This window comes from Eschscholzia californica, unplaced genomic scaffold (genome assembly GCF_041429995.1).
Source record: "Eschscholzia californica isolate CP2 unplaced genomic scaffold, dmEscCali1.0.p SCAF_3, whole genome shotgun sequence".
Classification (NCBI taxonomy): domain Eukaryota; kingdom Viridiplantae; phylum Streptophyta; class Magnoliopsida; order Ranunculales; family Papaveraceae; genus Eschscholzia; species Eschscholzia californica.
In genome coordinates, this window is record NW_028238420.1 from 28,532,555 (window position 1) to 28,548,187 (window position 15,633).

Below are 15,633 nucleotides of genomic sequence, written 5' to 3' on the forward strand. Positions count from 1 at the left end.
GCCTATCAACTATCAAGTATTTGTCATTAAAGGACTTAACCTAAATATGACGAATCAAGACTTATGAAGCATAGACAATGAAAGACTTACACACGTTTTCAACATTCACCTATTAACTAAGGAGTATTGGCCATTAAAGAGATTACCTAAATATGACTAATCAACTCGGAAACATAAATGAAGAAGAAATCATGAGAATTTATGGAAAATCAATGCATGAGTTGCTTATCAAAGTACTAAGATATTAAGTGAAAATTTACACAAAATCATAATTTCATCGAAACCCTAGATTAGATAAATTAGTTACTCATAACTAAAGAGATCATATTCATGGTGGGAGAGATAAAAATTAATAACATTAAAGAAAGAAAAAGATTCGGAGAAGAAAACACCTTTTTTCTCGCAAATTTCCCTCTGTGCAGCCAAACAGACCCTTAGGGAAAATAATTTTCTCGTCTTCCCGGAAACGATTTCCTGGTGAGAAAATTATTTTCCTTCTCTGCTTTTTCTCTCTCTCTCCTGTTTTCTCCTTCTTTCTTCCTCTAAACTTTCTCTTTCTCTCTCTATAAACCAGAGATATACTCTCTCTTTCTCTCTCTAACCGAACAGTAAAGAAAGGAGAAGAAGAAGATAATTTTAATGGAGTTTTATAATTTATTCAATCTCTCTCTCTCTCTACAAACAGCAGCTTCTCTCTCACAAACTCTTTCAATCTCTCCTTCTCTCTCTCACAAAGAGAAGAACTGAAAGAAAAAGAAACAGGAAAGAAACTTTTAAAATTCCTCTCTCTCTCTAACTCGGTTTTACTTTAATGGCCGAGAGATGTTTTTCACTGTTGTTGTTTTAGCCGTCCCCCCAGATGATGAAGATGATAACAATGGTTTTTCTTATACTCAGCCGTGGGAAGATGTCCTCTTCTTCTTCACTGTTAATCTTTTATAAAGAGAAGAAAATATTCAGTAGCTAGCAGTTGACTCCTTCCTTCTCAGCCCGTGATTTCTTCTCTCACCAAAAATATCTCATTCCATCTCTTTCCCTAAATCTCTTCAATCCGCTCCAAATCTCTTTCTCTTTTTAAGGGTTTGTTTCCAAACCAGTTTGAAGATTAAGAGAGAAAGATGGAAAGAGACGCTTATGACAACCGGCGTCATTCCCAGCTGTTAGTTGGAGGGAGCGGAAACTTCTGTGCTTTGCGGGCGAGTGAAAGGTGGAACAGCGCATCCTCAGATCAGTACATGAGTCCGTGAAAGGATAAAAGCCGCTAGATCTCGGAAGCTACTTTATTAACCTGTACCACGTTGCATGGAATCTAAAACCCATAGGAATCCCGAGTTTAACCACACGTCCCACCTGTGTACCGAATATTTATTCCCATGCCGTCAGATTTGCGCCATGTGTCCTTCATCTATCTTTTGGTCAATTGCCTTTGACTGAAACTTTGACTAGCTATAAGTCTCTCATCTGAACTCCGATTGGACTCCCTCTTTCGCCGATAGACTCGTCTTGGGTTCTACTTTCACATGAGCACTAATATTGACCAGAATACCCTTTTCATTAAAATGACCAAAATGCCCCTCAAGTATGTCTTTATCACGACGTTTTCGCATCAAACTCCGTAAATGAGACCTGAGAAAGAAAATCAAACCAATCATCAGAGTAACCGCTCGAACTGGGCTAACTAACCCGAGTTAAGAGATTCAGATGGGACATTTTCATGTCTCATCATGCACGTCAAATCTAGTTGACCTAAGTCATTATGCTGGGGAGACCTTCTGGATGTTCCAAAAAAGTGAGTGGCCTAAAAAATGAAGTGGAACTTCACTGGTATGTTTCTGGCCAATTGACCGTCATTCGGGTCTCACTTTTTTTTGGTGGCCAATACGTGGACAACCGTTTTGCTTATATGGACAACTATCTTATGTGGACAACCAAAACAATTAATTTTTTTATATGGACACCAATTTCTAAGGGGACAACTCTCTATTATTTTCACTCAAGTCCTCTTAGAATTAGATGTATTATTTTAACACCTCCCTCTTTTTTCATAAACCATAAGTAAGTTTGGTCTTCTTCTACTACTCGATCTTCATCATCAACCCAAAATTCTAGAGAGAGAATTTTTTTGGAAAAGATTATGACATCAAACAAAAGGAAGGGAGTTATTGAAGGATATTCCTAACTAGAAAGATCAGATCTAAAAACCCTAAAACCCGTTAAACTTTTAAAACCTAGAAATCAAAAATTTCAAAACCCTAGATTTTTTACAAACAAGTAGAGTTGCTCGTGCTTCATGAAAAATCGACAAAACACGAGAGATCTTAATTTCTGAGTTTTTGTAAAAAAAAATCTGACTTGTCAATTTCGTAAATTTCCTGCGAAAATTTGGCAAGACAGAAGGAAACTTGCCACGAAAATCTAGCATATTTTCGTAGATTTCCCACGAAATTCTGGGAATTTCTTATTCACTTCGATTTTTTGTCTTGAAATCGTTTTGTATTCTTTCAAACTACCAAAACGAAAATACGAAATAAAATTAAAAAAGTTAGAGTTTTACCTCATCAATGTAGGATTTGATTAAAACACATCTAGAGTTGAATAAAAAACAAAGGGAAGTAGTAGAAACTATAGTTCACTAAAAAACAAAGAGAAGTGGTAGACACTAAAGTTTACTAAAAAATAAGGGAAGTGGAGATTGATGAGTTTTATCTTCTTCATTCATCTAGGGTATGATAAAAAACAAAAGGAAGTGGTAGAACTATAGTTTACTTTTAGTAGCAGTACAAGAATAAGAATAAGACTAAGAAGAAGGAAGAATAAGAAGATGATGAAGAAGAAGACAACTTAGGTTTTCAATTTTGAACTATTATTTTGTTAATAGTCCACAAGTTAGTAACTGTTAGTATTTAAGACTTTATGGAGTTGTCCCCTTATTAAATCAAAGTCAACTATGACAAACATAATTGACTCGCACCGAGCCCGAAAATAGTTGTCCATATAAAAAAAACAGTTGTTCACGTATTGCCCAACTTTTTTTTTTTGTTGGAAGGCATTAGGGTCTCGTTAGGGCAAGTCCAATGTGGGGCTCGGGCTCCCAATTTTGGGAGCCCCTGAATTTTGGGAGCCCCGGGGCTTTCCTCAATTCCAACGTCGGGCTCCCAACCGGGGCTCCCAAATCAATATATTATACGTGTGCGAAGTATGTGTGCGAAATTTTGATTTTAAATTTTGACTATAAATTATTAGATTTCGACTATGAATTAAAATGTGATATTATTCGAGAGAGATAATTTCAAAAAGATAAACACAAAAATAAAAATTAGAGAAAAATACTTAAAAAAGTAGTATTTAAAATAATAAGAATATTAAAAAAAAAATTAGTTTAAAAAAAAAATTAAAAAAATTAAAAAAATAAAATAAGGTGGGGTGGAGCTCCCAACGGCCATATTTTGGGGGCTGGGAGCCCCCAGTCCGGGCTCCCATTTGGGAGCCCGGGAGCATGGGGCTCCCAGCCCCGGGGCTCCCGGGTTGGGGGCTGGGGCTCCCAAATTCAAATTGGGAGCCCCAGCCCCCTCTAAGTAGTAGCATCCTCTAAGTAGTAGCATCCTCTAGTAGAAGAGGTCGGCCTAAATTTGGTCCTCGTCTCGTACCAAGACGAGAAAAACACACAACAATGGCGCCTGTGAAAACCACAGGCGCTATTGTTGCAGCTGTCTCAATGGCCTTACTCGCTTACTTCCTTCGAAACCCTCGTTCTAAACTCTCATTACGAAAAATCTCAAAGAAGAAATCAAGAAATGGGCTTATTGATGCCATTGGGAACACTCCTTTAATTAGAATCAACAGCCTTTCTGATGCAACTGGTTGTGAAGTAAGCTCTTTACTATGCCATCGTTTGATCATTATACAAACTAGGGTTTGTTTCGTATCTTCTGTTGTGGGTGTTCTTATTGATATTTTGGTCTGATTGTTAATTAATTCAAAAAGAAGGAAACGGGGATTTTGGTGGGTTTATGAACATTTTGTTTTTCATTTGATTTGCAGATTCTAGCAAAAGCTGAGTTCTTGAATCCCGGGGGAAGCGTGAAAGATAGAGTAGCAGTGAAAATCATTGAAGAGGTTCATCATTTTTTTTCCTGAATTTGGGAGTATCCGGTTGAAATGACCTAAATATTTCCAATTTCATGCCTATTAAAGTTTCCATCGAAACCGAAATTTAACTAAGTTTCTCTTAACAATGCCTTGTTAAGAAAATAAATTTCGAAATATTTAGGTCGAAATGACCGAAATTTCCACCGAAACCAAAATTTGTAGAAAGTTTTCTCTGCCTCTTGACTTTTAATCTTAACACAGGCTTTGGATTCTGGTGAGCTTGTTCGAGGAGGGGTTGTTACCGAAGGGTCTGCTGGGAGTACTGCTATAAGTCTTGCTACGGTAGCTCCTGCTTATGGGTGCAAATGTCATGTAGTTATCCCAGATGATGCTGCTATTGAGAAGGTACACATTACTCATTTACATAATTTTCATCGGTCTGTCAGCAAGTATATTGCTCCATCACTCATTTATCTAATTTCCTTGAGCAGATTTTCCGCCCTAGTTTATAGTGCTATAATTGGCACAAAAATATACTAAAGAAGTAACCAAAAATGTGCTATGGGATTGTTGTTGTTTCTTGATCGGCCTTTTATTTAATGTTATTCCACATTTTAGACTTTGTGAACGATAAGGTCACAAAGAAAGAAAAAAGAGATTTAAACGTTTTTAAGTTGCTTAAATGAATATGGGCCCTGACTTGAGTTGTGTGTTGTAGTTTGTTCGAGAATCCTAAGATGTTAAACTCCCACTCATGTAACTGACTTATGGATCAATATTGCAATGGTAAAACTGTTCAAGTAATGAAAGTGTTGGGCCCGTTAAGTTTGCTTTCCAAGACAGTGACCTTGTTCCTGGACTTTTTACTGAACTAGATGTTTGTTGTTGATTATTTTCTTAGTTTGGTAGATTTGTTGTTTTTGAGACTTCGTATAGGTTCACACTCTAGAGTTACAATTAAGGACAGTTCTTCTTACAGCAATCTATTTATGACTGGTAATGTGATCCTGTATCGGAAGCAACACAAATAAACTTCACTCGAACATCTAAAATTTGTTGTCATAGACACCTCCTCCGTTAGATATAGTGTTTTCCTTCAAACTCAGTGAGCCCTAAATAGATTCAAATGACGATTCACGCTAAAACTTAAAATCTCCAAGTAAATAATCTCAATTAGTTGCCGCTTATCTACTTCATGAATCAATGACAGACTTTGTTGTCTATTTCTTATTTTCAGATCTCTTCCTACTACTTCATGCTCATTTTCTACCTGTTACACTAATTCCAGGCTCAAATAATAGAAGCTCTTGGGGCTACTGTTGAAAGGGTAAGACCGGTATCAATTACACATAAAGACCACTACGTCAATATTGCGAGGAGAAGAGCAGAAGAAGCTAAAGAATTGGCGTCAAAGCAAAGAAAGTTTAATCAAGTGAATCTTAAGGACTCAGATGAAATAAATGGTCATGAAGTTGAAGAAGAGAAATTTATCTCTATTTTCTCCAATGATTGTCAAGGGGGGTTCTTTGCAGATCAATTTGAGAACCTTGCAAACTTTCGAGCCCACTACGAAGGAACTGGGCCCGAGATTTGGGAACAAACTAGCGGCAGTTTGGATGCTTTTGTAGCAGCTGCAGGTACCGGTGGCACAGTTGCTGGTGTTTCACGTTTTCTTCAGGTCCGTTTATCTCTCAAACTATGCTTATTATGAATATGAATTCCAATTGAAATGTAATATGAATTTGAACTCGAACTTTTTACAGGAAAGGAACCCAAAAGTGAAGTGCTTTCTAGTTGATCCTCCTGGTTCTGGTCTATTCAATAAAGTAACAAGAGGAGTGATGTACACCCGCGAAGAAGCCGAAGGTCGAAGATTGAAGAACCCATTTGACACCATAACAGAAGGAGTCGGTATCAACAGACTAACGAAGAATTTTGAGATGGCAAATCTTGATGGAGCTTTTCGATGTACAGATATGGAAGCTGTTGAAATGTCTAGGTAAGAGTCTTATCCAAACTTCTCTCAGGTTATATACTTATTACCATATACAATAAACACCTTCGATAGTGGATTCTCCTTTTTACTATTTTGATTTCAACTATTTCAGGTTTCTTTTGAGGAAAGATGGCCTATTTGTTGGAAGTTCTTCAGCTTTGAACTGTGTTGGAGCCATTCGAGTTGCACAAAAAATGGGTCCTGGTCATACAATCGTGACGATTTTATGTGATAGTGGGATGAGACATTTGAGCAAGTTCCATAATACTGAGTATCTTTCTCAGCACGGGTTGACACCTTTGGCAACTGGTTTGGAGTTTCTTGGGTTTTCTTGAGTTCCTTTCGTATGCATGAGATTACCCGTTGGAAACTGTTGGTTCCTTCAAATTAAAACCCTTATTAAGGGTATTTCGTTACGTGCTTATCTCAGGTGTAAACTACAAATTACAAAAACAGAAGAAAGTTCAGAGCGTCCTCGAAGAGTTTGTAATTTTTATTGTGCCCATATAACTTGGGGGCAAACAGTAGTTTATTGATCAGATTTAGGCATTTAAGTTAGAGCCCTTGTTTAAAAATAATAGTTTGGCATCTCAATAGACCTTTTCAAGTGAGATTTTCTAGTATTTTTGCAATATTTAGTAAAAAGGATGCTAAGTGTTTTTGGATGCCGAGTTTGTTTTTTTTTTATGAAGTATGCCGAGTTTGTTGATAAAGAGATTTGAATTATCTCCTAAGAAGAAATAGTGTGAGGGAAATTGAAGAAATGGCACTTTTTGTTTTGTTTTTTTTGAGAGAATAAGAGTTGCAACAAATCATTACAAGCTGGAACTAGAAAGAAAGTCCGGGAGGGAGTGCCATCTGCGCTTTTGATGGTGTTTCCTTTCCCACTTTGCAAGAGAGACCGCCTGCTTGTTATTTTGTCTAGAAGTGTAGGAGAAAATGATGCTGAGAAACTGCTCTTTGAGATTAAAGATTGCTTCAGTATGTTTGCATGATTGCCATTGTATGGATTTGCTAGAATCGTGAAGATGCTTGATCACGTTGAGATAATCACTTTAAATATGCAGACGTTGGATTTGTAATTCGATTGCCCGAAGGATTGCACATCGAATCGCTAAACATTCACATTCTTCGGATTCTGTCCTCAGGTTCTGTCTAATTATGTCAGACTTTTAAAAGAGGCGTCTACGTTGATTTTGAGATACGGTGTTGTTGGGGGGCTCCATTGAAGCTGATTTTTATTATCTACTCTGAAGCTAGTTTTCAACTGCTTGGTTGACATTGCTTTGATTCTGTTTATAACCCGTATAAGGGATTTTTTTTTATAACCTGTATAGGGGTCTGTATCTGCATAGTAAAGCATTTCTCACACCATCGCCTTCCATATAAACCACATAATTTTTGCATATAAATTAGGCAAATCATCATCTAGATCCTTCCATTGAAGAATCCAATCTTTAATAGAGATAATTTTGTCTGTCAGAACCTGAAAATAAAATCATATAGATCTAGCATAATAACAATGAAGTAGGGCATGATCAATAGTTTCGTTTTTGTTGCAGTTGGGACAAATGTAAGAGTTTCCAATAAATTTACCGATTTTGTCTCTAACTGGTAGACTAGTCGTACAACATTTACATATAAAAGTTTGATTTTAGGTGTAGCATTTATGTTCCAGATAAAACACCATTGTATCATATCATTTTCATTTGAATACCTAGTAGTCCTCAGGTTATAATAAATAGGACTGAACGTATAGTTACCTGATTTTGTCAAGGTATCTTCTTTGTTTTCCTGCAGATGAATACTTAGAATAGCATTTCTGACATCGCTAGTAAAATAATTGTTAATTAAATTCATATTCTGCTCGTTGTAATTTATGAGTTGGGTCACCCAAGTCAGGTTGATGTTCTTAGGGTTAGGGATTGGTGGGGGATGGTCTGGGATCCAGTAATCATGCCAGATGTCAATATGAGTGCCCTTATTAATATCTCACAAGATTAAGCCTGTAACCTGGTCAAAGTGGTTAAAGATGGATTTCTAAAACCAGGAATGATTAGGTTTAGACGAAGTAGGTTTGAAGGCGTTCGAAAAGTATTTGCTTTGAGCAATTTCGCCCTGTGAGCTTAAGAATTTTTTAGCATGTGCCAAGCCAGTTTGCTGAGGAATGCTTGATTGTCAGGATGAGGAAGGCGGAATCCAAGCCCTTCTAGTTTGCGAGGAAGGCAAATAGAGGACCAGTTGATGGTGTGGATGGTTTTGGATTTTTGCCCACCAGAAGGACCTTTGAAGGATCTCAATGCTGTTATTTATACCTTTAGGAAGGGAAAAGCATTGCATTTGGTATCGGGGAACGACCGCTGCTATTGTGGAGATAACAACATAGCGACCAGCTTGGGGTAGAAGGTTGGTTTGCTACTTGGGACAATTTATTTTGGATTTGGATGAGAAGAGAAAACTTGCTTCTTGTTAGCACTGATGAAGAGATTTGTGCCAAGATATATGTCAAGAGTTGAGGATTGACGAACTTTGAGATTGCGAATGATCATTCTTTTGAATTTAAGTTTAGAAAAAAAGATGGTGGATATCGCATAATTGATCATTTGGCCAGAAGCAACACTAAAGTTCTTGAGGATCTGTTTAAGGTTATAAATATTCTTTAGCGTATTCTGGTCGAAAATGATGCAGTCATCTGCAAAAAGAAGGTGCTTGATGATTAAGTTGGAATTGGGGATAGGGAAACCAACGAAATGGTTAGGGTCTGCATTTTTTTCTAAAAGTTGATTGAGACCTTCCATAGCAAGAGCGAACAAAAAAGGTGATAGGGGATCTCCTTGTCTAATACCTCTGCTAACCTCAAAAGTCAGACCCAGACGACCATTGATAAGAACAACCATCGAAGAGGAAGTCAGACAAGAGTGAATGAGTTGAATCCAGTGACTAGAGAAACCTATCTTAGCCATAATGTTCTATAGTAAATCCTACTCGATGCGATCAAAGGCTTTGGACATGTCGAGTTTAAGACCGAAATAGCTTTTAGATCCCCGAAGCTTTTTGAAGGAATGGACCAGTTCCTGACTAATAATGATATTATCCCTAATCTGCCTTCCCGAAACATAAGCGGCTTGAAAAGGAGAGATAAGGTCAGGCAGATGCTTTTTCAGACGATCCGCCAGAATTTTGATGATAATCTTGTAAGTAGTATTGAGAAGACTGATGGGTCTGAAGTCAGTCGGGGGTTGAGTAGATTTGGATTTGGGGATAAGACAGATGTGAGTATGGTTAGAGAGGGAAGGGAGATGAGCAGTCTGGAAGAAATTGGTAACCATGGTGAAAATATCTTTCTGAACCGTATCCCAGTTGGATTGCTAGAAGAAGGGGGAGTATCCATCTGGACCCGGGGCCGCCTCCAGTTTCAGGGAAAAGATTGCATTTTTGATTTCCTCCTCGGAAGGGTTCACAATGAGGGATAAGTTTTTGAGAACTGTTGATCTGGTTATGGAGCTGATTTGGTTTTCCTGCTTCTATTGATCGCTTTGGAGTGAAATTATTTGCTATTGCGATCACCCAAGTCGATGGTAGCATTACGAGATTTCTCTTTCCACAGGCTCTCTTGCTGATGGAAGAGTTCCCCCAGTTAGGAGTAGAGCCCCTGGTAGGTATTATGATCATTCACACTTTGAATAGTTTTGGTAAGCTGCTTGATTTTAGTATTGAGGTGTCCGAAAACATAATTTTTCCATTTGGAAAGTTGAATGCCTAACGAGTTGAGTTTGGATTGTATTTGGGTCTGGGTGTTGATCAAGTTGTTGTTGATAAATCGAGCGCACTCTGGGTGGGACATCCAAGTGCGGATAAATTTGAATGGTTTGTGACCAAGGGTAGAGTAGGTTTAGGTGGTGAGGAAAATGGGATAGTGGTCGGATCCAATGCCAGGTAGATGAGTAAGAAGAGAAGCAGGAAAGTCTAAGAGCCATTGATGGTTAGTCAAGGCTCGGTCAAGTCTCTCTTGGATTAAGGTGCCAGTAAACTGCTTGTTAGACCAGGTGAAAGGGGGACCAGTATAACCGATATCACGAAGGCCCAACTCATTAATAGCATATTTAATTTTCACCGAGTGGTCCGGGTGGGCCTCCTTACCTCCAACCTTTTCCGAAGGGTGTAGGTGTAGGGTTATGGAGTCACTTACTAGTGTTGTATGCGGTAGGTGTAGGGTTATGGAGTCACTTACTAGTGTTGTATGCGGATTACTTTGACATCCAATGTCAAACACTAGTATTCCCAAGATTATCATGCATAAGCTAATAATCAACTAAGAGTTAGAAATTTACCTTAATCGCTAGTTTTTCCTCGAACCTTTCGAATCGCTTTGAAGAAGACCAAGAGCTTCAATTATAGCTCCTCTACTTGGGAAACCGAATGGTCTACGTAATCTCCCAAATTGTTTATTATCTAGAACAACAATGGTGGTTTGATAATAAGAAGAACTCCTTCTTCTTTATTTGACTAGTTGATAGCTTTTTGGAATTAACTCACTTTCTCTTCTCTACTTGATGTGGTAGAGTAAGAAAGCTCTTAGAGAAATTCCACACCTTATTCAAGTCCCTAAGAGACCTTATGTAAAGTTCTAAGTTAGAGTCCAACCCTAATTAAATTCCTAAAAAAGTCCATTTTGAATAAGATTAAGGAAAAAGTCAAAAATAGAAACTAGTTTCTATTTTTCCTTTCCTTAATAGTTGTGGCCGTCCCCTATAGGGGAAATTGTCCAGATCTGTCCGGCCCCTTTAGGGCATCCCAATGATCATGGTCGGCCACCCTTTTATTCCCAAAACACCCTTCCGGTGCCCCGACCCAAAATCTCGCTTTTCGGGCCTTTTGTGCTATCGTTGTCTAAACTTCTTTTAGGCCTATGAGACAAATTTATGGGACTCTGCCATGATTATATATCTCATTCCCACTAGTCATATCATCCGATTAAAGAGCCATTCTTATGTGTAACCCGATGTAGGATCCGATCGAAGTTAGTCGCGAATTACTTTGTCATTCGACGATTGTACTTGGTTTCTAGCTAAACATTACCACCCTTAAATAAACCGGACTTGATGATCTTCTTCATTAATTGTCCTATCCGAAAAATTGCTCGCATTACATTATTGGTCGAAGGACATCTCCTTTATAAAGGAATATCCTTCAGACTCCCACTTGTATTTAGAATAAGTGCAATGATCGATTCCTGTGTCAATTTGTACCTCATCTGAAACGTCACGTCTTTCAGACTTTCTTGATCTCGAGTACAACTGTCAAAGATAAATGATTAACTTTTAATCCATTTGAGCGCGACCATGCATTTTCAGTTGTTACTCATCAAGCGGCCTTGAGACACTTTTTCCTAATGTAATTAGAATGACACAATCCATTCTTGTGCTCCCACTCAACTTCACATCTATTCTGTCTTTCCCAGTATCCGTGCTTTTATAACCTCCTTTGATGACACAACGTTTGGGGGAACCAAAGTCGGGCATTCCTTACACAAGATGAGTGAAACACTCATGTTTTGAGGAATCTCTCCAATCTTGTCAATGAGAAGCATTTCGAAGTTCATCACGATTGATGTGCTTCTCATTTTGAGGGTTATCCAGTGTATACTCCTAATAGTACACCCACGTAGTCGATTCAAATACCTTATTCCTATAGCCCATGAAACAACGTTATTTTATCGACTCACACGCTAGTCTTCCTGAGTCATTGTGTCCATGCAACGACCTGGACTAGGGAGATGATAGTTAAATATTCTAAGTTCACTCAATAGGGTTTCATTTATTAGATCAGGTATCTGATAAACCTATTCGGAATGCTTTTATTCTCCGTGGACTGTAGTTTAAATACTAAACCAAATTTAGACGACGGTGAAATAAATAATTATTTCAGATAAAGAGAGTTTGTCATTTCGAGCCTCTTCCATAAAACACCTTTTACATACTCAATTTACTAGTCAAGGTTATTCTCCGGATATACATTATGCCTTGGACATTTAGTATGACTCTCATACTTTTATCTTAGGTGACAGTTTAGTTGACTATGGATGTAGTCCCATTTTAAACTTTGCTTATCAACTAATCAAAGGTCGATACCTTTGAATTTCCATTGATAGTTTCTAGTAACCCTTTAATAGAGTTAAGGCTTCCTATTCTTTCTTTGTAGAGTTTGCAACAGTTCCCGGATAGAAACACCTTCTGCCTACTTTCCTTCCATGTCTGAAAGTTTGCATTGACATGTTCAACTTTCTCCATTCTAACTCGTCCTAGCCTTTTAGGATATTAGTTATGGTTTCAGATTGTCTTATATGAGTTTGGATGTTAACATCTCTTAATACTCTAAGTATTTACGATGTCTTGGGTAGATGCTAAATCATGTCTCACATGACAAATCTTATGCCTATGGCATAATTATCTTTCTCATGCGTGATTGCTCATCGAAGTTTCATGGCTTTGATTCTTGCCGACCTGTCCGCCATGAGTTTGGGTCGAACATCTCCTTTAGACTCTTTCGTGTTTGGACTACTAAGGAACATCTCCTTTAGACTCTTTCGTGTTTGATCTATACTTATAGAGCATTGATGCCCATAGCATTTTCATCCATTGTGGTCCATCCTTAATTGATTCTAACATCTCCATATTGTTCTCAATTCTGTGTGTACACTGCACACCAACCTGAAAAGCATTTCTCCCACTAACCTTCTTGAGATCCTTAGATTCAAGATATTCTTAGATTTCTAGGAATCAAACGCCTTTGATTTCCTCTTTTGAATCGAAGATTCCAACTCTAGCTTGCTTCATCCCTTGATGGATCTTCCAAATTATGCTTGTTTACTAATCACTAAAGTCAATGATCATTACCGTTCTTGACTTTCTTGTGTTTAGTTTATGGACTTTAAACAGACTTACATAGGATCTCGTTCATAGTCTCTTGGTATGAATCCATGATATTAATCTTTTCGTCTAGTTTTGGGAAACTCCAGAGTTTCCATCCTTCTTAGTTTTCTTCCTTTGAAAACTAATTTCCATTTAATGGTTTCGCTCCATTGACTAATTGTCAAGTATCCGATCTTGACGAGAAAGGATTCCACAATGTATTGACTCCTAGCAAATTGTCGAGTTGGTTTCCGTCTCTGCGTAAGTATCCTATTAATAATCCTCTCGGAGCTATTTATTAGGAGGGTACCATCATGAGACAAACACTTTGTTCTCTTGATTGGTTGTGTGAACCCCAAATTTCTTCTCAAGAAATTGCGTCAGACTTACTAATTTTGTGCCTCGTAATCCCATTCCATGCACTTTTAGCTTTAAACGGATTTCGGTTATGTGTTGGTAGCTGTGTCTAGACATAGTGTTTATTGGAAGACAGAGCTTGATCCAATCGCTTCATTTTTATCCTTTTGGACGCTCCAATTGGGATAGGTTAGAAGTGATGATCAACTTTTGTTATTGACTCAAGACCTTCTATCTTGTGAATTCGATTCTTTGCATCTCATGCTTTCTTGGTTATGTTTGGAAACACTTTTCCCATCCCTTTGTCATTGGGATGAACCCGTTGCAAGAGTCACATCCTTATGTGTCTATTTTATAGGTATAATGAAGTATAAAATCTTTTGGTATATGTTAGTTAATTTAACACTTTAAGACATCTCAATCAAGGATTAAAACTCTCTTATTGATTCTCCGTAATACTTAGTATAGAGATGATGTCTAACTAGAAAAACAAATTAATCTAGACTTAGTGCCTAATGAAGATTCTGATCCCTTTCAGCATCCTTAGCAGCCTTGGCGTCTGCTCCCTCTTGGATCTCTTCTCCTTTAGTCAAATACTTAGTTCCCGTTTGCTCCTCTACATTCACAATGATACCGCATTAGGTATCTCATACCAAGTTGGGAAATTTCAGTATTTGATAAATTAATTGTCAATACCTGAAGTAGAAGCTACTGTTCCATTCTTCTTGTCCCCAAGAACTTAGGGCATTTTCTCTTCCAGTTACCCTTTCCGTCACGGTAGAAACATTTTGTATAAGGAGGTGGAACTTTGTCCCTTGGATTTAGCAGCTCGTTTTCCTTTTCCTCTGGACACAGTTTTCTTCTTCTGTTTTCCACTCTTCTCGAACCCTTTGTCCTTTTGGATCATGAGAACATCTTTATTATGATCTACTATTGCCACATCTTGTTCGGTCTTCTGAAGCATCCTATGAAGTTCCTCTAATGTCTTGTCCCATCCATTAATGTGGTAGTTCATCTTGAACAGATTAAAACCACTATGGAGGGAGTGAAGGATAGTATTGGTAGCCGCTTCTTGGCTATAAGGAAAACCCAGTTTGGCCAGCTTACCTCAAAGCCTGATCATCTAACGAACATGATGCCCAACTGGTTTCCTTTCTCAAGGCGCATGTCTAACAACGTCCTGAAGGTTTCATACCTTTCAAATTTCAGTTGCTTTAGAAATATTTCCCTTAAGCTGTCGAATCATGGTGTAGGCATCCATGTCTAAGAACTGTTCTTGGAGAACGGGTTCCAGGTTGCCAATATCTGACACGTTAATGGTTTCACCTTTTTCCCCAACTTTCTTTTCATGTTCCTTTTCTTCATCGGTCGAATGGGCATCTAATTTTGGAATTGGAGTGTCTAGCACACTTTGCTTGCCTTCCATCCTGAGGAACTATTCCCAGGTTCCTCTCCCATTCGAGGAAGTTGTGCTCATTCAATTTCTCCTTGTCGAGGAGTGAGCGAAAGTTGAAGTTATCTTTTGCCATCTTAAAACTACATGAAAGAATTGAAAAGTTTTAAAACTCGTTATCGTTTTCTTAAAATTCAGTTTTCCCACATTATTCAATAAAATTGTTCCTAATTGGATAAGGTGATTCCAAGATCCTATTTCTCCGGAGTTAAGCGGGCTATGGCCCTGCCCTCAACTCTTTGTTCCAGGTGAGTGAATTCATTCACTGATCATACCCTTATGACTCTTGGTTGATAGATTGCATTGATAAATGCCCAATTTATCCTTTTGCCTCGAGAATCCAAAACTCTTTTACTGATCTCGTTGAGAAAAACCATTTAGACTTGTAGACTCCTGCCATGAGTCTACCCGCATTGTCCCAAGATGGAAAAGGCACTCTTCTATGGTCGACCCACCATTCACGATCAAGGACGCAAAGAGTGTCTTAGTTTGGGGAGGCATATTTCTCAAAATTACTTTTAGGGACTTTTATGCTAAGTCTGGTATGTGTTATAGTGAACTATTTAGCCTAACTAAGATCCACGATATAAAGCGTAAATAAATCAGTAAATGCACGCGAAAAAGTAAATCAAGCACATATGGATCCTAGTATGGCCCCTAGTCCTAAAAGATCTAATCTTCTTAGGATTTCTTCTTGTTTCGCCTTTTGGTTCGCCAAGATCGCCATCTTTGAACCTCCATTAATTTCTCCCACTCGAATTAAGATCTCCATCCTTGAGTTTCTTCAATGGACTTGTAGACCCTAAACTCTAATTACAAAACTCAAT

At 38.1% G+C, this 15,633-nt stretch overlaps 1 protein-coding gene across 1 annotated transcript; it reads left to right on the forward strand.

The window, feature by feature from the left end:
* The first annotated feature begins 1,836 nt into the window (after positions 1 to 1,836).
* Positions 1,837 to 6,750, forward strand: LOC147549364 (Pyridoxal-5'-phosphate-dependent enzyme family protein). The gene is made up of 7 exons (XM_086669887.1): positions 1,837 to 1,871; positions 3,583 to 3,868; positions 4,042 to 4,116; positions 4,351 to 4,494; positions 5,378 to 5,767; positions 5,853 to 6,088; positions 6,198 to 6,750. The coding sequence occupies exons 2-7, from the start codon at positions 3,671 to 3,673 to the stop codon at positions 6,418 to 6,420; spliced, it is 1,266 nt and encodes a 421-aa protein (XP_086526013.1). The 5' UTR covers positions 1,837 to 1,871; positions 3,583 to 3,670; the 3' UTR covers positions 6,421 to 6,750.
* The last annotated feature ends 8,883 nt before the right edge of the window (positions 6,751 to 15,633 follow it).

Bases quoted from the DNA above. Each gene is read 5' to 3' on its own strand.
- LOC147549364 (XM_086669887.1), top strand. From the start codon at position 3,671: ATGGCGCCTGTGAAAACCACAGGCGCTATTGTTGCAGCTGTCTCAATG. The intron at 4,117-4,350 runs GTTCATCATTTT...ATCTTAACACAG, and splicing joins CAGTGAAAATCATTGAAGAG to GCTTTGGATTCTGGTGAGCT. The intron at 5,768-5,852 runs GTCCGTTTATCT...AACTTTTTACAG, and splicing joins GTGTTTCACGTTTTCTTCAG to GAAAGGAACCCAAAAGTGAA.